The sequence below is a fragment of the Passer domesticus genome, chromosome 1 (assembly GCF_036417665.1).
Source record: "Passer domesticus isolate bPasDom1 chromosome 1, bPasDom1.hap1, whole genome shotgun sequence".
Lineage (NCBI taxonomy): Eukaryota > Metazoa > Chordata > Aves > Passeriformes > Passeridae > Passer > Passer domesticus.
Window position 1 is genome coordinate 132,963,665 of NC_087474.1, and position 19,956 is coordinate 132,983,620.

Sequence of the window (19,956 nt, forward strand, 5' to 3'; positions counted from 1 at the left end):
TAAGTCTCTGGGGGAGACCTTGTTGTTCCCTTCCAGCACCAAAGGGAGCCTACAGGAAAGCAGAAGAGGGACTTTTTACAAGAGCATGTTGTGACAGGACAAGGGGGCAGAGAGTAAGTTTAGATTAAATTATCAGGAATAAATTCTTTGCTGTGAGGATGGTGAAGCACTGGAATAGATTGTCCAGAGAAAATTGCAGATGCTTCATCCTTGGAGGGCAGGTTGGATGGAGCTTTGAGCAACCTGGTCTAGTGAAAGGTGCCCTTGCACAGGGGAGATTTGAACTACATGAAATTTAAACTCTCTTCCAACCCAAACCCAGAAAATGATTCTGTGACACAGGAAGGAGCCTGGCCCCGAATGCCTCGGGCAATCAAACGAGGCTCGTGGGCCCGGCAGCCGCCCCAGCAAAGGGAGCACAGCCGCGGGCCTCCCCACGGCCGCGGCACGGACTACAGTTCCCAGCTGCCCTCGGGGCGGGCCGGCGCGGCCTCTGCCGCCGAGCGCCCCTGCGCGGGGGCTGCTGGGAGCTGTAGTAGGGCGTGGGGAGAAGATGGCGTCCAAGGTGAGCCTGGTGCTGCGGCCGGTGAAGAGTATCGTGGTCCGGTTCTGCCCCTTCGAGCCCAACGTGGAGAGCACCAGGTGAGGCGGCCAAGGGCGCGGCCCCGGCCCGCTCTGTCCGGGCTCCCTGTGTGTAGGCTCCCCGGCGCCCTCCGTGCGCCCTTCCTGCGGCCTGCCGGGACACAAGGCTGGGCTGGCGCGGGCCGGGTCACCCGAGCCGCGGTGCCGAGGGGCCCGGCCCAGCCGTGCTCCCCTCTGGCGTGTGCCCCGAGCTTTGGCAGAGGACTCAGCCCCGCAGCAGCCGGTCTGTAGTGAGGGTGGGAATCCACTCCAGGCGCTGGGGCAACAGCGGCTCCTCTATCCCGCTAATTAATCCTTGGAGAAATGTAAGGGATTGTGCGTCTCCCCAGCGATGCTCTGGAGAACAATCAGTTCCAAACAATTCTGGGTTCTGCACCAAACAGTTCCAAAATGCTGTTTTGCAATGACTTTACAGGCACACCTAGTTTTAAAATTAATTTAGTAACACAGCTTAACTTAGAATATTTTTAAACTGCCAGAATGGCAGCTTAAAGTAGCTGTCACGCATTTCAGAAATCTACAGGAGACCAAAGATGTCATATAAATAAATGCTGTCTCAAACCCAAACAAGAAAACATTGGCGAGCAAATGATGCATAAAGAAAAGCAAAAATGCTTTTGCTGTTTATTTTTTATTATTGTTACTAATCTAGCTAAGAGAAACACAGAAAGTGTATACACTGATGTTTTACAAAGTTCTTTGGTAGGCTTTTTTTACATATTAGTATATAAGGAATGTATACTGAATTTGGATTTTTGGATTTTAAGAGTGATTCTCTGATAAGAAGTACCTGTCTGAACTTAAGTACAAATCCTATTTTGTTTGTACTCTGTTGCACAGCAATATCAAGATGTACAAATTAATTTTAGAAGTATGTTTACTTTAATTTTAGAAGTATGTTTAATTTCTGTCTATACCATACTTAATATATTTTTAATATATTTCAGAAAATTTCTCCAAAGTATTTACCATAAAAAAGTCCAAGCTACTAACACAAACTGTGAAGTGACTGCTGATGTGAGACATGATGGATCTGAACCAGTTGTAGATGTTACATTTGGTAAGGAGCTTGTTTTTAAAGAAACAAAAAACCCTGGGTTTGTGTTGTTACAATGTTATTGTATTCTATATTTTATTTTTTTTAACTGTGATTTTTTTTTTCTTCCTCTGGTCCATAACTAGATGTTGAACAGCTGGGAGGGAAAAAAGAAAGAGTGTGTAACTAACAGCCTGATGTCTGGATAAAATGTATATATATATATGTTTCTAGTGTTGTGAATTCTAAGGGGTCTTAGATCCAACAACTGACAACATTGGAGCTGAGTGTGCTTCTGGAGTGATGTACTTATGTGACTTTGCAGTCAGGTACAATTCCAGGAAAGTAAATGTAGCTCTGTTTTTATATAATAATCTGTTTTCTTTCCATAATTTTTTTATGTTACCTGTGGTGGAGCACAGGTTCTCAGTCTTGAGAACAGAAGGTTGAATACCTTTATTTGCTTATGCAACTGAGTAGCTGTAATTTGAAGGAACTGCTCAGATGGCTGAGGATGGACCTGTGCAGATGGACCTGCAGAATGAGGTCAACTATGTACAACAAATTTCTTGGTTTCCTTTGAGGGTGTAGGGAGCAGGCAGGGAACTGGTGGTGGAAATTTCATTAGTTCTGGAAGCGTCCCAGATTCCAGGCTATGAACAGATGGCTCTAATCTGCTTTTGTCCTTTTCTCTGGCTGCATCTTCTTTCCTGCTGTGCTGTAATGGACCAATATGTCATGTAGCCCATTAAAGTTTTCATTAATATTGATTTCTGCTACTCTCCTATGTTTAAAGTTCCATATTTTTAGTGAATTGGTGGAAATGTCAGAAGTGTTGAATATTTTTTGTTGTGCTCAGGAAAGTCTACCTATTTCAATGTTAACATTCCTTGTCTCTCTCTCCCCTATGCCTCTTTTTTTCTCATCCTTATGAAGTATTAAGACTAAAGCAGTAAAGCTCTGTGTTTTTTCACAGTGTAAACCCAAACCAGTTTATTTCATTAATGCCAAGACACCTCTAAACTCTTCATATTTTAAAAGCTGATTTTTCTCCAGTGAAGTGTTGGTAGCCCTTGTAGTTGGCAAAAATGAGGCTGGAACGTGGATGCCAGGCATGGTATTTCACTATATGGGTTTGGCTGTCAGTTTTGTATTTGCAAATCTTGCAAAATAATTAACTTGGGTAATATTCACCTTCTACTGCTCCCTGCCTGTTTTAAAATAAATTCTTTCAGAATTCTAGAAATCCTAGTGCTTCCTGGTTTTTTTTTTCACATTATAATCATAGGATTGTGTGAACCAATTCATTGTTTTGGCTGAAAAAGCACGTTAAATGGACCACTGACAACAGGCTACTAAAATGCTTAGCCATGTGTGGAAATTGTGCCTTCCAATGCCTTACTTGCCTTTTGTGAGATGACTTTGGGAGCAGAGTGTGAGCCATTCTTATCAAATGTGTTCTTACTATAGGCATACCTAGAGAAATGCTTCACATTTTTCAATAATGCAATGCAGAAGTGAAAATTAAACGCATATTGTGTGCAGTTTGATATGTCTGTTTGGCAGTGGTGCATAGTCAATGTTGCTTGGTAGCTGGAGCACTTTCTAATCAGACAGGGTGAACTGTAGTTGGATTTATATGTACAAAACAACTGCACACCAGAGTAGTTGTCCCTTTGTGACTTCTCAAGGTTTTCTTCATTTGTAGCTGATGGAGATCGACTGATAATGAAGGGAGCCCACTTGACGACAGGGGAAATGTTAACAGCATTGGCATCCAGATGTAATGCAAAAGACCTTAAGGAAGAACAGAAGAGCAAGAAGAAGAATCCCTGAAGAATGGAAAACCAGCTGTGTTTGCATCGACATGTGTTAGAAACAGCAGTCTGCACAGAAGGCTTTTTCCTATGCAACAAAATGTGAGAGATGGCCAAAAGACTTTAAATGTTCCCTGCCTTCCCTTGAAGGAGAACATACTAGATCAACACATCTTCTTACAGTAGTGGTTCAGAGTGGAATAAGATGCATGAATGCATCTTTCTAAGCAGCTGCATGTTGGACTAATATCACATGTATTTGCATTTCAATGTGAATAATGCACATTAGCTATTAAATTAATACTGCAATGAAGCCAGATCTCTTTGGACATTATTTCCTACGAAATTTCTGTAAATGTAAGGCAGAACATTTTTAGAGAGGCTATTATTATTGTTTGAAAGCTATTAAATTTATTACATTTGAAGAAAACTTATAGAAGTATTGACTTAGGTGAGGGACAGCAGGCTGCAAATGTAGAGTGGTTTTTGTGCTACTTTGTTTATAGTACATCATGTTGCTAAGTCCCTAACATTTTCTTCCTCTTTTTTTGAAGGAAGTGGGAAATTTGGTAAATGTAAATTCAGCTCAGCTATTAAAGTAACAAGGTTATGGGACTGTCAACTCACAGTAGAGTTACTCATCCTGAATAAAAGTAACTAACTTTAGCTCAAGTTAGTTTTTTTCGTATTTGGAGAAAAGGGCTGTCTTTGAAGTTCAGTTTTGTAGTGGTTTTGTCACTCACTTTTGGGATATTTCATTAACTATTTTAGAAAGATCAAAGGGAGAGCTTTATTTGGTGTTTATAGTCCCATGTCCAACCCTATTATTTATTAAAGTAACTGCTTAGATGTCTCATGTGTATTGCAAAGCTCTGTGGGTTTGGAAGGGTCAATCTCTCCTCAGGCTGTGCAGGTGAAGGTGTCACCTGCACATGTGTTTCGTGTGCATCAGTTTTGTTCATAACAAAAATGTAGTTCCAGTTTTGAGGATTGCAGGTGTGGTACTCTTGAGAGGCTTTACTTCTACCTTTTTATAATCAAAAGCCTGATTTTTCTAAAACTAGTACAAGTATTTCCAAAGTTGGCAGCAGATTTAGGACACAAATCTGAAACTGTTTTACTTTACTTTTGACAAGATTATTAAATGGACACTGTCCATTCTGAATGCAGGGTGGTTCTAAATAGCACTATCAAGGTAATAATTCTTTGCAAGTTCTTCATTAGAATATTGAAGTCAAGGTGATATCTTGTGTTGGAGGAGGAGAGCTGTCCTGAAGACATTGGGTGTTTCCCATTTGTTTGCAACAAGGAGAAAAGTGTGAGATAAGACAATTCAATGAAATTTGGATGTGGGAACAAGAGATGTGAATAAATTTGTCCGGGATAAATACCTTCTCTGCACTGGAACCCTGTTTTTTTATTAGGCCACCAACTCTTCAGAGTGGTTTTGGAGTGCTGAGCTGCTAAACCTGCTACTGAGCTCTGTTACAGCAGAGGGGTTATGAAAACACCTGAAACAGAGAGGATTTTAAATCCTGTCAAGCTAGAGGAGTACCATAGAAGAGGACCACATTGAAATAAGAATGTTCAAAAGACAGGTTGTTTTGTTTTGTTTTGTTTTCCCCACAGTTTAGAATAACATCATATACCATGACTTTATCTGAAAAAGCTTTGTGGGAAAAGTGAGAGTTGTTCAAGTGGAAGACCTATGCACAATTCTTTTTCTCCTGGTTAATCATGTATTTATATGCTCAAAAGCCCTCTTATTGTAGCATATCAATGATTTCTGAGGGTTTGCTGAGGGTTTTTTTCTTTCTCTGACAGTCTGTACACCAGTGTACAGAACTTGTTTTTAATTTGAGGTGCCTATATCCATCTTAAATAGCCATCTGTAAGTGCTTAAAGAGTTAAACAGGGGTTAACTAATAATTAATCATTAACAATAATTAAGTTTGTATAGTATTTATTTTGGCCCAAGATTGGGGCCTATATGAATAGAAAAGAGAGAAAAATGAAGATCCTAGCTAGTTTTTTATCACCAAAATGAATCCCTTCTGTTGTGAAAGAAAGGTGTTTTGTTTTTTTTTTTTACTACTAGCGTGGATAGGCATTCTCCTCTGTAAAAACATACACTTTTGCTAAGTGCTTTCATTTTTAATCCTCACACGCCCAACCTTCCTGCTTAGGTTGGGCCAAAGGCCTGCAACTTTGCCATTGAGAGATCACCATCAATTCAGGGGATGAGATGTAGGCTGGTGTTGCTATTGAGGGATCACCAACAATTCAGGAGATGTGTAGGCTGGTGCTGCTTTTGCTGTGGGTGCTGGGAGCTGCAGTTTGCAGTGATAAAGCTCTGATACGTTTCGTGCATGAAAAAGAAGTAATGACTGGGTTTTTAATATGCAACGTGTAAAGCAGAGCCTACAGGACAGAAAAATCAAGCTAAAAATGTGCATCCTCGAGACTACAAGATACTGGAGTGATATAAACAAGCAAGATGAGCAAGAAGGCACTCCTCTGATGATTATTATGCTAATATGTAGAAAATTTCTCTCCCTGTATCGTGGAGATAAAGGTACGAATTTATTTTTCAAGTATGTTAAAGATAATCTGTAATGACTTTCTTCCCTGAGCATTTAGATAGCTTTGCTGCAAGCTGCTCCTGCACTCCCAGCTCCTGCTGCTGATTGCCTGAAACAAAGCTCTGACAGCTTCCTGACATGCACAGGCCAGCACTGGGGATGTACAGGGTATTAAGGTCACTCATGCACAACAAAGCGTGTCTGGGTGAGCATTGACTTTGCATGCTGTTATTTTTTTAGCCCACTAATCTTGATTATTGTATCCCACCAAAAATATGGGTGCTTGCCCAATTATAAAAGGAACTGGAACAGACCCTAAAAAACTAGGATTGCCTCCATGCAAATACCATGGCCACATAGAATGTCTGATAGCAGGTGATGACACTAAAATGACTAAATCTCTAATGCCTGGAGATTTAGCAATTATTAGAATCATCTTAGATCTTTTCATTGTACAAATACCTATTTATTTAGACATTCTTATCAGTGCATAGGGAAAAGAGTCTTGAAATGGATGAATATGCCATTCAGATAACACAACCTGGCTGAGGTATTCGCTTTTTAAGTGTCTGCAGCACTGTTTTTAGAACAAGATAATGGTATTTTTATTAAAGATTTCAACTAGGAGCAGCAGTGTTAGAGAACGTTGCAAGTTCTTCACCTTTGCTTGTTTGAAGTTTAAATGACCAAGGCATTTATGTGGTATAAGGAAGCCAGAAAAACCCTTCAAAAGTTGAATATCCTGGGACTGTGTTTAACAGTTCTCAAGATGCTTGCTTTCAAGTGTATCTCCTATACACGTATACACTCCTTGCAGTTTTAAGAATTGCTGGCTCACTGCCCACCTCACCAACTCTATGTGCAACCAGTTTCCCTGGATGCAGGCCCTGCCTTTCCACTGAATGGCTTGGAGTCACATTGAGACCAGCACATTTCCTATCAGTGATGCCTCTTCCAGATGCACTTCTCTGCCTTCTCCATCTCTAGGCCTAATGGTCTTTTACCTTACTGGTATTGTTTGATCTCATCCAGGCTCCCCTTTTCCCCTTGGAAGGCCTGAGTCACTCTTCTGAGCCCTTTTTATTGTTTGCCAAGAGCATGCAGTAGCTTCCAGTAGCCAAGGTACTCTGCCGCTGGTGGACCACTCTGTATTCTCTGCTTCCTGCTCAGCCTTGCTGTGTAAGCTGATGATTGCTGGGATGGAGCAGCATGAACAGCTAGAGGTGGTATTGGCTTCTGATTAAGTTAACAAAAAATGGTCTTTACATTGAGCTGGTCTTCTCAGGATTTTACAAAACTAAGGATGCGCCCACGGACAGATATTAGGGGTGTGAAGGCAAAGAAGCTGCTGACCTGTTTTGATCCTGACTCCTGAAGTTCCAAAGTGGTACTTGAAAGCAGGGTTAAGGCAAGCCTAGAGATTCTGTTTGACTGTTAAAGCAGTCTCCTACATACTGGGAGTGTTAATGGCAGAGGTTAATGGCACATCAAAGGAGATCTTTGCATTGTGCTTCACTGGAAGAGGTGAGTTTGACTTGTTTCCATATGAATGAATATTTCTTTTAAGGCAAAATAGCTGGAAAAGTGGGCCATGTTTTGGTGCAAAGCATACATGTTTGTGAAGGGGATGCTTGGTCAATAGGAGCAAAGCCTGGGAAAGATATCCTTAGCGGACAGATTTTTACAATTCAGACTGCAGGAAGTTCAGAGGACAGGTAGGAGGCAAAACAGCAGGATCCTTCCTTACTCAGGCACTACTCCTCTGTTTCATTTGAACGCTCCACCCTTTTTCAACAAGGAGTCAAAGACCAACCTTGCTGTAAAAATAACATGGTTGGCATGCAAAGCCAGCAAATTTGTCCTCTCTAACACAGTTCTTGCATGGATGCACGGAATTGTCTTTTCACTATTGGGGAATCTGAATGGTTCAAGTCACTTGCATGAATAAAAGAAACAATAAATATTTTAATGGAGTTTTTAAAGTATCTTTTTATAGATGAAGATTTATAGAACTTAACTTCAAAATGCATGGCTCAAATGAATTTCAGAGTATTTACTGTGAATGAGAAATTTAAGGATCAGGTGATTACTTCTTTCCTTCAAACAGCTAGATTGGTATCAAGTTAAATTACACATGAAAGAACAGGTGGCAGTCAGTACCAAAAACTTTTGGCAGAAGCATAGGAACAAATCAGAGAACTGCAGTGTAATTAGTGTAATTTCCTACTTCCTTACAGATTTTCTCTGGTCTGGTTGTTAGATATGTAACATCAAATCTTGAGATGGAATCAGGGATGTAAACCCAAATAGCATGAGACTTTTCAAGTCTAGAAGAGCAAGCTGGAAAATACTTGCTTGTCCTGCATGGTAGCTTGAGATGCCAGAGGCAAGAATTTTCTTAGAAGACTTTTGAACACAAGTCATTTAATCAACCCTCTTTGCAAACCTAGCATGTTGGCAATGGGAATGTGTTAATAGTAAAAACTAGCTTTAGCTTCCAAAGGGTTTTCCCCCAATGTTCTTCTACAGTCCATGAAAAAGGAGGTCTTGAAAAGTAAGTCAGAACTGGAAGCTTTTTTTACATTGAGCAGCAGCCCAGAGAGCCTCTCTCTTCCTGCTTTGTGCAGGTGTGAGAAGGCTTGTGCTGTTTGGTGGAAAGGAACCCCCATCAACTGCGCCTCAGGCATTTTACACCTAAGCCCTTTTCATCCCAGGATGAAGTCCTTTGGGAGCCCTGGCCAGGTAGACAGCCTACCCATATTCCTAGTACCCTATTACATGATTTTGGCCAACAGGAAGAGGAGCAATTGCAGCCCCTCTCCAGCTTTCCTGGGAAAGGTGTTGGTATCCACATCACAATGAGAAGACACTTCCTCTGTAGAGTGTGAGTGTCAAGCTCTGCCCTTCAAATTTCTGTACTATGATGCTCTCCTTTGCGACATCCTGAGAATGAGAAGTATGGTTATAACTATAAATGAAACCTTGTTTTTTTTCCTGAGATTCCCTTCACAGTGCTTGATCAATATCCTCAGTAATGGAACTCTACTTATAATATGCAATCAAGGAAAAAAGCTATAGCCTTATATACTCTTTTAAAATCCAGTGGGTACATCTGTACCTTATTGATTCCAAATTTCATAATCTAATTATTTATCATTGGTAAAAATATTTGTTTTGTTATTACCTATTCCAAATAATTTTGACATTCTGTGTCTTTTCCCTTATGTCCTTATTGTTCCAGACTGCACAGGAAGGACAAAGTTGAAGTTTTATTTGTCTTTATTTACAGAGACATAATTTGGGATGATTTTTTTTGTACATCTGATGTTTCTAAAAGCCATGCCAGAGTGTTTGTGAAAGTTGTGAAAATCTCTTCTGTGAGCAGGTATTCCTTGCTAATGAGCTTTTGTTTTACATGAATCAAAGGCTTTTTCAGTGCTGAAACTACAGCTATGGAAGATTTGTAGTCACCCTAATATCTTTTTTAGCATTGTAATGACTATGCTGATTATAAAATTCTGAAGATAAATAAAAATGCTTTTTATTTTTATATGTGGATGTTTACTGTTCAGGGTAGATACTGCTGCTAAATAAAAAGGAATTTTCAAAGCTTCTGAAGTTAGGTACAAACTGACACATCTGCAGTCACTGTGACCAGGGCTGGATCTGACATCCAATCATTTTTTGTTGGGAATGAGGAAAATGAGTCCTGGAGTCCTCTTCCAAGTCCCTGCAGGCTTCTGGAGCTTTCTCTCTCATCACTGAGGCAGGCTTCAGTCGGTGAGCTGTGACACCATTGCCACAGTAAACTTTGCCCTAGAAGCATTTCCCTTTAACCTTGCTTTGAACGTGCTGCTGACAACGTGCAGGAGCTGGGCTCAGGCTGGCAGCGCGCTAATTGCATTACAGTAATGCAGTAATGCAGTAATGCTCTGTGGCAGGAGCAGCGCCGCGGCGCTGGCACACGTGAGCCTGTCCACCCCAGCTGCTGGCTGCCAGGGCAGATGCAGCAGTCTCCAGATCCACAGCAAGGATTCTTTGGACCCATGCTCCACGCTGGAGAGCAATATGGCTTTGTTTTGACTCAAAACCAGATGTGTTGCACAGAGCTCATTGATAAAACAAAGCTATGCCCAGCTCTTCTAGCTCAGAGGTAATGAAATGCTGATACACCACGAGGTCTTGTGCATATTGACATACCAAGGAAAACTTGCAGGTTCGTGCATTGTTGCTTCATAATCCCTGCTTTAGTATTGCCCAAGCAAACATCTCTTGAGTGGCAAAGCTTCCTTAGGCCAGCCAGGCAACTGTAGCACGTGTTTCATCATGCCTGCCTGGTGATGACATGGCTGGGAAGGGAAAACCACACTTGTACAACAAGGAAACAGAAACAAAACTCTGCTACCTATGCAATTTTTCCCATCCATGCCTTGAGGGTGAGTAGCTATTATTCATAGACTGCTTTAATTTTTTTCGACAGCTAGGGATAAGCCAAAGAGTAAAATTTTGGCAGTGATGTCCAGTTTTCGTGACCTTTTTTTTTAGGCTTTCTCAAGAGGTTATCTTATCTAAAAGAAGACTACCACTTAGAAAAGGTGGTCTGAATACACAATATGTCTGTATACTAGAAGGAAAGCGAGATCCTCCCTTACACAGTAGAGCATAGCTCTATCAGATTGGGTTCCCTCCAAGTTAAACATATGGGCAGTTTAATGAGTAAAGGTTTAGGGAAAAAGTTACACCTCCTAAGGAGCCTGATTAGTGATATGTTGCAGACGAGGAGGTGGTGCTGTGCCCTGCCCAAGCAGCAGGTATTGTGACTCCAAAAGACAAAATATGGCTTAGCTTGCATGCAGGAGGTGAATCTATGGCTACGTGAAGAGAAACCTCAAACACTGCTGGCCGCAGTTCCCACGTTGGATGAAGCATCATTGCACGATGTGCACCTGCCCGAAGGAGAAGAATGAAGGTCTGTGCACATTTCCTTGCACTTGGTAATGAAGAGCTGTAATACCCTCCCATCCTACAAGGTGTAAGGGTTTGACTACCTCAGGAAAGCATTCACCCTGGTTAGGCTCAAGCTGCCAAGGTGGTGGTTGCTCCTAAGTGTGGCTACGTGCTTGCCGTGCAGCTCATTTCCTCAGAAAAATTTACACTTCTCATTGCAAATTTGATTCTCCTTTTCTTGGACAATATATAGCTCATTGTGAAAATGAGCAAAACTTCAGAGAATGTATTCTGTCTGCACTGAAACAATAATACGTGGCATAGGGATTCAACACTGTCCATAGGGTAGCATGTATTTGCTGCTTCTCTTTTCATGTATCTAAAGAGGAGACTACACAAACACAAAAGGTTTGCTTATGATGTCAGCCTCATATCAGGCAGGAATTGAGATTTACAGGATTGAATCCCTGTGGCTCAAGCACCTCTGGATATCTGAACATTTTAGTTTGCCTCCCACAGTAGGAGTGGTATTTGGCAAATATATACTGTACTGCTGAGTTAAGAAACAATGTATATTCTGTAGCCCAGGCCACTTGTACCTTACCCAGAAGAATACATCTCTGGCCCCCATAGATACTTTATTTGCTACACGGACAGTTTCAACACTATTCTGTTTCAAAGAAGTTTTGAGATGTGGCATTGATACATCCCAGCCAGTAATCCATATCACTGGATTGATTAATTTGCAAAACCTTAAAAATTAGTAAGAATTGAGTGAGATTTTTTCATACTAACAATCTGCATTTCAGAAAAGAGAGATAAGAGTATATTTTTTCTTGTGTCTTGTATGAACTTACATGCCTAGACCTGAAAAATTTGTGAGGAGAATAAATCAGACCAAATGACTTGTGGGAGGATTCAAAACTGTAGCAGTGTTGAGCACAGGTGGGTAACTGGATCTTCAGGTACTTCAGATCCAGGAATACTGTCTCACCACTAGATGGAAATAGTGGATTTTACATCTTCTGCTGCATTATCAGCACTTATACCTGACTACCATTTGCATATCACAAGCCATCTGCAGGCAGCACTGCAGAAATGTGGATCCAAAATTATTTGCTAGTGCATATGGAGTAAAGCCAAGATTTCTATTTCTAGAAATTGTCCCTGCTTTACAAGACTGAAGACTTTCTAATTCCTGAAGGATGATTCTGTTTGATCCCTAATCTAATGGCTTTTCATTTATCCTTTCTGTAAGCAACCAGAGAACTGCAGCATGGACAGTATGTTGATTCAACTATCATGAATTAGTCAGTAAAGATCACCCTAATTTAACATCTACTCTGAAATCTCTTTCACAAGACACACACAAAATTAAATTAAAGAAAAAAAAAAGTGGAAGAATGTTGAAAGTCTTGTGTTTCAATATACCTACTTAATAACACAAAAAAAGCAATGTGACTTGCTGTCTTATGAGCAGAGGCTATAATATTGTTTGCATATTAAAAGCAAGCATACAGTCAGAGAAGCAGAAAGTAATTAAAGACAGCTCTGTAGAGAAGGATAGTTAGAGGAATTTTTTTTTTTTAAAATATCAGTTCAAACATTATCTGTTTATTTTGTGTATGACAAATTTGACTTTCCACAAAGTCTTGAAGCTTCTAGCTGCTGTGCGAAGTTGTATCACAAAAAAGCATAAAGGAAAAGGTCCTCTTTGCTCCAAAACTTTTGGCTTTATGGGACTTTCTCATATTGGGAAATGCTGGAACCAGCACAGAACCTGCCTTGCTGTCTCCTCTGGTTTGATATCTTCATCTCAAACTCCTTTATGAAAGTACCAGCAGAGAAGTGCAGTAATTGTTATTCCATAAAAAACCCCCCTTGAGATACCAGATGTATCTTCACATTTCTCTTTTTCCAGACAGGAGAAAGTAACTGTGTGATATACATAATCCGGTGTTATATAAGACCAAAAGAGGCAGAGATTGGCATAACCCTGATGTTGGAAACAAATTTTGGGGGTACATTGGAATCAGGATTTTTTTTTTTTTTTTGAGACTTAATAATAGCAGCTTCCTCACAGATTATGACAGTAAATCACTTACCTGAGGGAATTTGACAAGAGATTGGTCAAAACCTCACAGAGCCTGTTGAGAGAGTGTATTTTATAATGCCACTTCTGTGCCAGTGTACAGTAGTGGCAGCTGCAGCATTTTCCTTTAAGAAGTAGGAATTGCCGTTCAAGATGGACTAAAACCAAAATATCATATCTCCATTTTTTCCATTGCTAAGGCATGAGGTTGCATTCAGGTTTGATTTTTCCTGAGTACTGCAAGCGCCCACATTAATTCTGTATTTTCATTGATTTTGTTTGCTAAACTGACCACTGTGTGTATGTAGAAGGATTGTTCCCGGGTCACAGTAACTATGGATTGTTGTAGTTCAATAATATGTGATGTACCAGTGGGAGTTGGCGAGCTGTTGAGAAGGCTGGCAATCAAACCCAATAAACTGCTTTGGGGTGTTGGTGCCTTATTGCTCTGTCTCTGTGCCGTATGATGTTTTTTTTTAAAATTAACCTAAAAAAACCCCAAAAAACAAAAAAAAAACAAAAACAAAACAAAAACAAAACAAAACAAAACCCAAAAAAACAAAACCAAAAAACCATGCCGTGTAATAAACAGTATAATTTAGCATTCAGAGTCCAGTTAGGAGCGCATGGGCACCGGCACTCAGCACGCTGGACTCTTTCACCACGCCGGATGGAGTCTGTGCTCGAAGGAGCGTTGAGGCCACAACATCCCTCGGCGGGACAGCTCTGGTAGTGTCCCACCGCTCCTGGGCGCTCCCGAGCTGGGGTGCAAAGAGGGGTTGGGAGTCCGTGTGTGTGAGAGTGAGTCTGCGTTTTCTCTGCGTGCGTGTCTATTTGTGCATGTGAGTGTGCGAGTATGTCTGCGTGAGTGTGAGTGTGTCTGTGTCTGTCTGTGTGTCAGTGTGTCTGCCTGTGTGTCAGTCTGTCTGTGTCAGTGTGTCTGTGTCAGTGTGTCTGTGTGCGTGAGCGTGTGTGCGGGCGGAGGGCGGGCAGTGCCGCGGCGTGCCCGCTCTTGCCGCCGCCGCCGCGGGCGGGACTCGCCGGGCGGGGGCTCGGCGGGGAAGGGGCCGGGGCGCGGCGGGAGCCCCATTGGCTCTTCCCGGCAGCCCCATTGGCTCTTCCCGGCAGCACATGTTGCCGGCCCGGCTATAAAGGCGGCCGCGGCCGCGCTGCAGCCCGTCCTTCAGCCTCCACGTTTCTGCGGGGACGCCATCAGCTCCAGTGCCGCCGCCATGGCCATCGACGCGTTTTTGGGTAAATGGTGCCTCGTCTCCAGCGAGGGCTTCGAGGAGTACATGAAGGAGCTGGGTAAGAAGCCGGCGGCTCCCCGCCCCCGAGAGGGAGGGAGGGATGGATGCCGGGATGCCGCCCCGGGGATGTGCTGTCGCTGCCGGCCGGCGAGGCTCTGTCCAAGGTCCGCGGAGAACGTGGTCCCGGAGCCGGGCCCGAGGGTGGGATGCAGCCCGGCCGAGAGCCGCGGGTGGGCGGCGGCTGCGGGCGTGATGCCGGCATTCTCGGGATGCAGCGCCGGGGCTCCGCGCCCTCTCGGCTCCGGGAGCGGAGCGCTGGCCGGCGGCAGAGCTTTCCTGGCGGGATTGCTGCCGCCCCTGGCTCCGCGTCCTAAAGATGTTAGCGACCCTTTTTGCATCGTAATTGCTGTGGGGCAGGTGCCGGCACCAGCGGGCACCTTCCCGCCGCACAGCGCTGCGCCTCCCCGCCGCCTCCCTCCGCAGAGCCGGGATTAGCAGCTGGTGCCGGCAGCCCGGCTGCGATTAGGCCGGTTCGCCCCTCCCTCGGCGCTAATGCTCGGGCGGGGGCTGCGGGGGCTCGGGCTGCCCCGGCCCCGAGCGGGGCCGGGCCGGGTCAGACCTGCCGAGCCGGGGCTGCCTCCCCGCCGAGTCACCTTGGGTGTCTCCTCCCGAGAGAGACAAACTGGATCAGCTGCCTGTGGGTAACCGGCTGCCCTGCCGGAGGCTGTTTGCCTGTTTGCTTCTGTGGGTAGTCACACCTTTATCTCAGGGAGATGGTCCTGGCTTGTTAGCCCTGCGTCCAGGCTGCCCTACATTTTGTAACACGAAGGTACCGGATGAAGAACACACCTAGCAGACCAGGAGCCTCATCTGCAAGCTCTGATTTGCCACTTTGAGCATCCTGGCTGACAGGTGATAGATACCTAGCAGTGTCTATATGGCCCAGGAGCTATTATTTTCTGCGATTTATTCACAGATGAAAGCCGTGATATTTTCTCAAGAGACAGAAGATGTAGGCTTATCCTTAGAGGGAGGAGATGAAGGAATTTAGGTCTTGCGTTCTTCATGTAAAATACAAAAAGCATCACTGCATTTTCACTCTGCAGACAGTGCATTACAGTGGTGGCTGTAATTACATTTTGGGAGGCCTGTCAGTATGTGATATGTATGATATGAGAAAGCCTTTTGGACTGAACTCTGTGGGAGACTTTGGAGGAAATTCAAGAATTTAAAGCTCATCTTGGGTGAGCCACGGATTAGGATGCCTTGGTGCCTTGATGTCCAATGGCCAGACCTAGGCGTGTGCCAAGTTGCAACTTCAAAGTAGAAATTAGGTGCTGCAACTGCAGAGCACCTCCCATGTGTAGGCAGAACCAGACTGTTGTTTGGTTTTAGACTGAAATAATAAACCCAGTCACTTTTCCATTTTACATTTACAATTTAGGCAATTAAATTTAGAACAAGTCATATTTTAGGAGCCAGTCATTTACTGGATTTCACCCTTGCTGGCTACTTGTGAAACTCTGCCTTTGATCCTACTGATGCACCATAAATGAGACCACGCAGATTCTGTTCATTCTGTGCAAAAGAACATTTGAGGATAAAGAAGTTGGAATTTCACTTCTTGCCATATGGAAGACATGCAGCTCATCTCTGTTGAGTTGGCTCCCAAGCTGTAGCTGATCAAATAACTCCCTGATTACTCTGGCCTGGACTACAGCAACAGAATGTGTGTGGAGGTTACTGTGGCAATCATTTCCAGTTCTGATCAGAAAAGCTGGACTGAGGATAACTGTTCTTTCTCTGTGAGCTTAAGCTTAAGGCTCAGTTGTGGAATCTCATTTGAGTCTGGAGAAGCAGCGTCTGGAAAGGACTTTATTTCCCTCTCAAGGACTCAACCCTTACCTCCACATACCAGGGGAGTGCTGTGCTGATACTTGACAATATTTTTTAACTATTCCAGTTGCAGAACCCAGGCACTCAATGACTTGGTGGTGCTTTCTGCCCCATTTGGTTGCATATCAATTCATGGCTCAGATATGCACTTACCAGTTTGATGGATTCATGTTTGGTGCCTGCTACCCTCTTATTTGTGTTTTCATCCTTCAGATCAAAAAGATTCAAGCCAAACAGTGCAAGCAGCAGCTGAAGCAGGGTGTGTCTGAAGAGTTTTGAGGGCTGCTGTCTCCAGATCATGAATTTTCAGCCATTTGCAAATTGCTCATTTCTCCATTTCTCTGTCTTTTGAATGTGTGTGTGTAAGCACTTTTTTTTGTGATAATGATTTTCTAATTCACAACTCCATACTTTATAAACAGGATGTAAAATATGAAATTTAATTTAAAATTGCATGTTTGCAATGGTGTACAAATTGATGGAAGGGTATTTATTGAGTAAGTTTGAATAAAATGGATTAATCTGTCAATAAAAATAATTTATAGACTTTTTGAAGTGCTCAGAATTTGAAGAGAATAATTTTATTTTGGTTTAAGCTTTTGTATTTGTTTTCCTTTTTGCTATTTATTTCTGTTTGAAAAAAAAATCAGTGCTGAGTTTTGGGATATTTAGAAATCCTCTAGTGGGCAAAATAAATTTAGCTCTCTAAGGAAACAAAAGAGTAACTCTGCAAATAAGCTTTTTTTCCTTCCTCATCTGTGGAAAATTTAAAACATCCTCTTTCTTTGTGGCTCTTGAGCTTTGATTCTCAAGTGTACTTAAGTGCCTAATTAAATGGGAATTAGGTATTTGAATTCTTATGTGGCCCTAAGCCCGAGGGTTTAACTGACTTTGTGACACTCTGTGCCTCTCGCCTTGCAGGTGTGGGTATGGCTATGAGGAAAATGGGAAGCATGGCCAAACCAGACGTTTACATTATTCAGGATGGGGACACAATCACCATGAAAACAGAAAGCACCTTCAAAACTTCACAGTTCAGCTTCAAGCTCGGTGAGAAATTTGAGGAAAATACATTAGATGGCAGGAAAACTCAGGTCAGTATACTAGACTTTCTGTTGAAAAAAGGCAATTCTTTGGGTGTTTTACAGAGGGAGATGCTATTTTAAAATCAATTTTGACATCCACACTAACAGTGCTTTATTCAATGAGCAGTTGTCTCTGTAAGTCTCATTGAAATATTTTTTTTAACATGGATTAAGCAAATTCCAAAGAGAGAGTGCTGAAATCAATAGTCTTGTGTATTTTGCTGTTTGCATTTTGTAGCAGAAGCATTTTTTTAGTAAAACTAACAGACCTCTAAATCCCTGTTAAAGCCAAATGCCACTTCATTTGAAGCCTGTGGAAAAAAAACGCCATTGATGTTTAATCAGAGGCAATTCAGCCCTAGGGTTAACCTTTCTGCTCTGTCTTTTATTTGCATTACAAGAGAGCCTGGTTCAGTGTGGGGTGGGATCATAGACAGGAGGTAGTACCCATGTGAATTACAGGCACTAAACTCCAGTTTTAGAAGGCAAAGACTTTCTCCTTGCACCTAGAAGGGAGAATATTTATCCCAAAGGAGGGAAAAAGCAAAGGATGTATGTAATTTCCTCCTGTGAGTGCTCTCTGTTTATCACCTCCCTCCCTCCAGCCACACACTTTCAGTTCATCTGTTATTGCACAATCAGATAATGCTACACAAAAGCCCAAAGCCCATGTAACAAAGAGATGTACAGAGAACTTCTTCTGCTCCTGTTAATTGAAATTGTGGATGCTGTCAAAGGTTTGTCTGATGCAGAAATGTGTCGGAGCAGCGAGTGAATGAGCAGTGAGTTAGTTACTGTAAGAAGAGGATGGATAAAATGTTTAAGATAATTTCCGGCATTGTAGTTGTCAATGATAAAATTATTATTGAGTGATCTGGGGTGGGAATCTTTCATTTGGAATAAGGTGTTGAAAAGCCTCAGTGCTGCCCAAATGTCATGGGGAAAATACTGATGGTCAGGTTTTTCTTTCAGACTCTTGTCAGCTTAAAAGATGACGGCTCACTGATTCAAGAGCAGGAATGGGATGGCAAGAAGACCACAATAACAAGGAAGCTCGTGGATGGACAGTTGGTGGTGGTGAGTTCAGTCCCACTTTCTGGTCCCCAAGTGCTGCTGGTTGGTAGCCTGAAATGTAACTCCTAACGTGTCTTTTCTCCCTGTTGGTCTGCATTGAGAGGTAAATTAATAAATCCATCTCTTTATCTTCTAGGAGTGTGACATGAATGGTGTCAAGTGTGTTAGAACCTACCAGAAGGCATGAGGACATCTTCAGGTTCAGTAGGAACTTGCTGCAGACAACTCAGTTCAGTGGACAGAGCTCCTTTTCACTCCGTATTTTCCTTTTCCCTGTTTTCTAGTATTTCAATGGACTGAGTAGCTGAGTGCAATTCTTTTTAAAAGCCGTGATGTAACTATTATGTAACTATTCTGAACTAAGGCTATTAAATAAAATTGTTGAATATATGAAGTGGAAACATTGTTACTAGTGGAATTTTGAGTGAGGTTTAAAAAAAAATAATATTGGTTTTAGGCTCTACTACAATCTGCCTTCAGCACAAAACAAGCCAATATATCACAAACATCCCTGCTTTCTAGGATAGTAAAATTTGAAATTGGAACAACTCCACAGCCCAAACGTCAAATGTTTTTTCTAACTCTCATGTTACAAAGTAAATAGAATTGTGTGGGTATAAATATGAGATGACCTATATTGGTGTTTAAGTAGAGGAATGGATTTTCAGGGTTAATTTGGGGTTTTTTTGTGTTTCAAACCCACAGTTTTAAAAATTTCAATATATAATAACCACAGTATTTATCAATATATAATACCCACAGTAAGATATACCAGTAAGCCAATGAACATGATGAATCTAAGCAAGCACATACACACTTTCTTGAAAGGAAGCCTTATTTTATGAAGACTTTTCCTAGCAAAGCTCTTATTCCATGTCTAGTAACATTATAAAAATTCTTAACAAAAATTGCTGAAATACTGCCTAAAACCTAAAGCCTCATTTTTTTTTTTTTACTTGTTTGAAACACCTAGCAATGGAGTATATATGCTTTGAAGTGCCATAATAAATAATCAGAAATATCAGTGTCTTGAGTATTACTTTTACACTGGTTGGGAAACAGAGCCTATAATGCTATTATTCTGCCAAAGAGATGTCAGATGAGACAAAAATTTAAAAGGCTTAGGTGAATTTCTGTGATACCAGACAAGCATGTCCTAAAAGTGAAACCATTTGGTGACAGGAATGTTTCCATAAACTCAGGAGCCTTGGGGATCATGAATTGCACAGGTCCTGTTTTCTGCATCTGTCATTGCAGAATCAATTCTTACTTCTGAGATTTTAGCTGCTCAGTGCATGTATCATATTACTGAGCTTACTCAAATAGAAAAATCTGCTATGTTGTGTCATGGAAAGTGACTTTTCCCATAATTTTGGACCATTTATCTTTTTCATAATTTTATGACTACTTACAATGTCATTCCCTTTACCTCTGTCATCTGAAAGCATTTCTCTCTGGAGAGCATTTCTCCCTGGAGAACATTTCTTACAATTTCTTTCTGTGACTCCTTTTTGTGGGTTGTCCTTTTCCACATT

The 19,956-nt window shown here is 42.0% G+C and overlaps 2 protein-coding genes and 1 long non-coding RNA gene across 3 annotated transcripts; all 3 read left to right on the plus strand.

Annotated features, from left to right (window-relative positions):
* The first annotated feature begins 484 nt into the window (after positions 1-484).
* On the plus strand, positions 485-3,808 carry MRPL53 (mitochondrial ribosomal protein L53). The gene is made up of 3 exons (XM_064390261.1): positions 485-642; positions 1,590-1,702; positions 3,387-3,808. The coding sequence occupies exons 1-3, from the start codon at positions 554-556 to the stop codon at positions 3,512-3,514; spliced, it is 330 nt and encodes a 109-aa protein (XP_064246331.1). The 5' UTR covers positions 485-553; the 3' UTR covers positions 3,515-3,808.
* Positions 3,809-10,371: 6,563 nt separating this feature from the next.
* On the plus strand, positions 10,372-12,662 carry LOC135281417 (uncharacterized). The gene is made up of 3 exons (XR_010348075.1): positions 10,372-10,513; positions 10,923-11,046; positions 12,283-12,662. It is a non-coding gene; the product is annotated as an uncharacterized LOC135281417 (long non-coding RNA).
* Positions 12,663-14,105: 1,443 nt separating this feature from the next.
* LOC135281423 (fatty acid-binding protein 5) lies at positions 14,106-18,822 on the plus strand. The gene is made up of 4 exons (XM_064390267.1): positions 14,106-14,424; positions 17,184-17,356; positions 18,320-18,424; positions 18,558-18,822. Exons 1-4 carry the CDS (start codon positions 14,349-14,351, stop codon positions 18,606-18,608), a joined length of 405 nt encoding a protein of 134 aa, XP_064246337.1. The 5' UTR covers positions 14,106-14,348; the 3' UTR covers positions 18,609-18,822.
* Positions 18,823-19,956: the final 1,134 nt, after the last annotated feature.

What these genes read in the sequence shown, in the direction of transcription:
- MRPL53 (XM_064390261.1), top strand. Translation starts at nt 554, where the DNA reads ATGGCGTCCAAGGTGAGCCTGGTGCTGCGGCCGGTGAAGAGTATCGTG. An exon ending in CCCAACGTGGAGAGCACCAG is followed by an intron (nt 643 to 1,589) that starts GTGAGGCGGCCA and finishes AATATATTTCAG; the next exon opens with AAAATTTCTCCAAAGTATTT. An exon ending in AGTTGTAGATGTTACATTTG is followed by an intron (nt 1,703 to 3,386) that starts GTAAGGAGCTTG and finishes CTTCATTTGTAG; the next exon opens with CTGATGGAGATCGACTGATA.
- LOC135281423 (XM_064390267.1), top strand. Translation starts at nt 14,349, where the DNA reads ATGGCCATCGACGCGTTTTTGGGTAAATGGTGCCTCGTCTCCAGCGAG. An exon ending in GGAGTACATGAAGGAGCTGG is followed by an intron (nt 14,425 to 17,183) that starts GTAAGAAGCCGG and finishes CTCGCCTTGCAG; the next exon opens with GTGTGGGTATGGCTATGAGG. An exon ending in TGGATGGACAGTTGGTGGTG is followed by an intron (nt 18,425 to 18,557) that starts GTGAGTTCAGTC and finishes TTTATCTTCTAG; the next exon opens with GAGTGTGACATGAATGGTGT.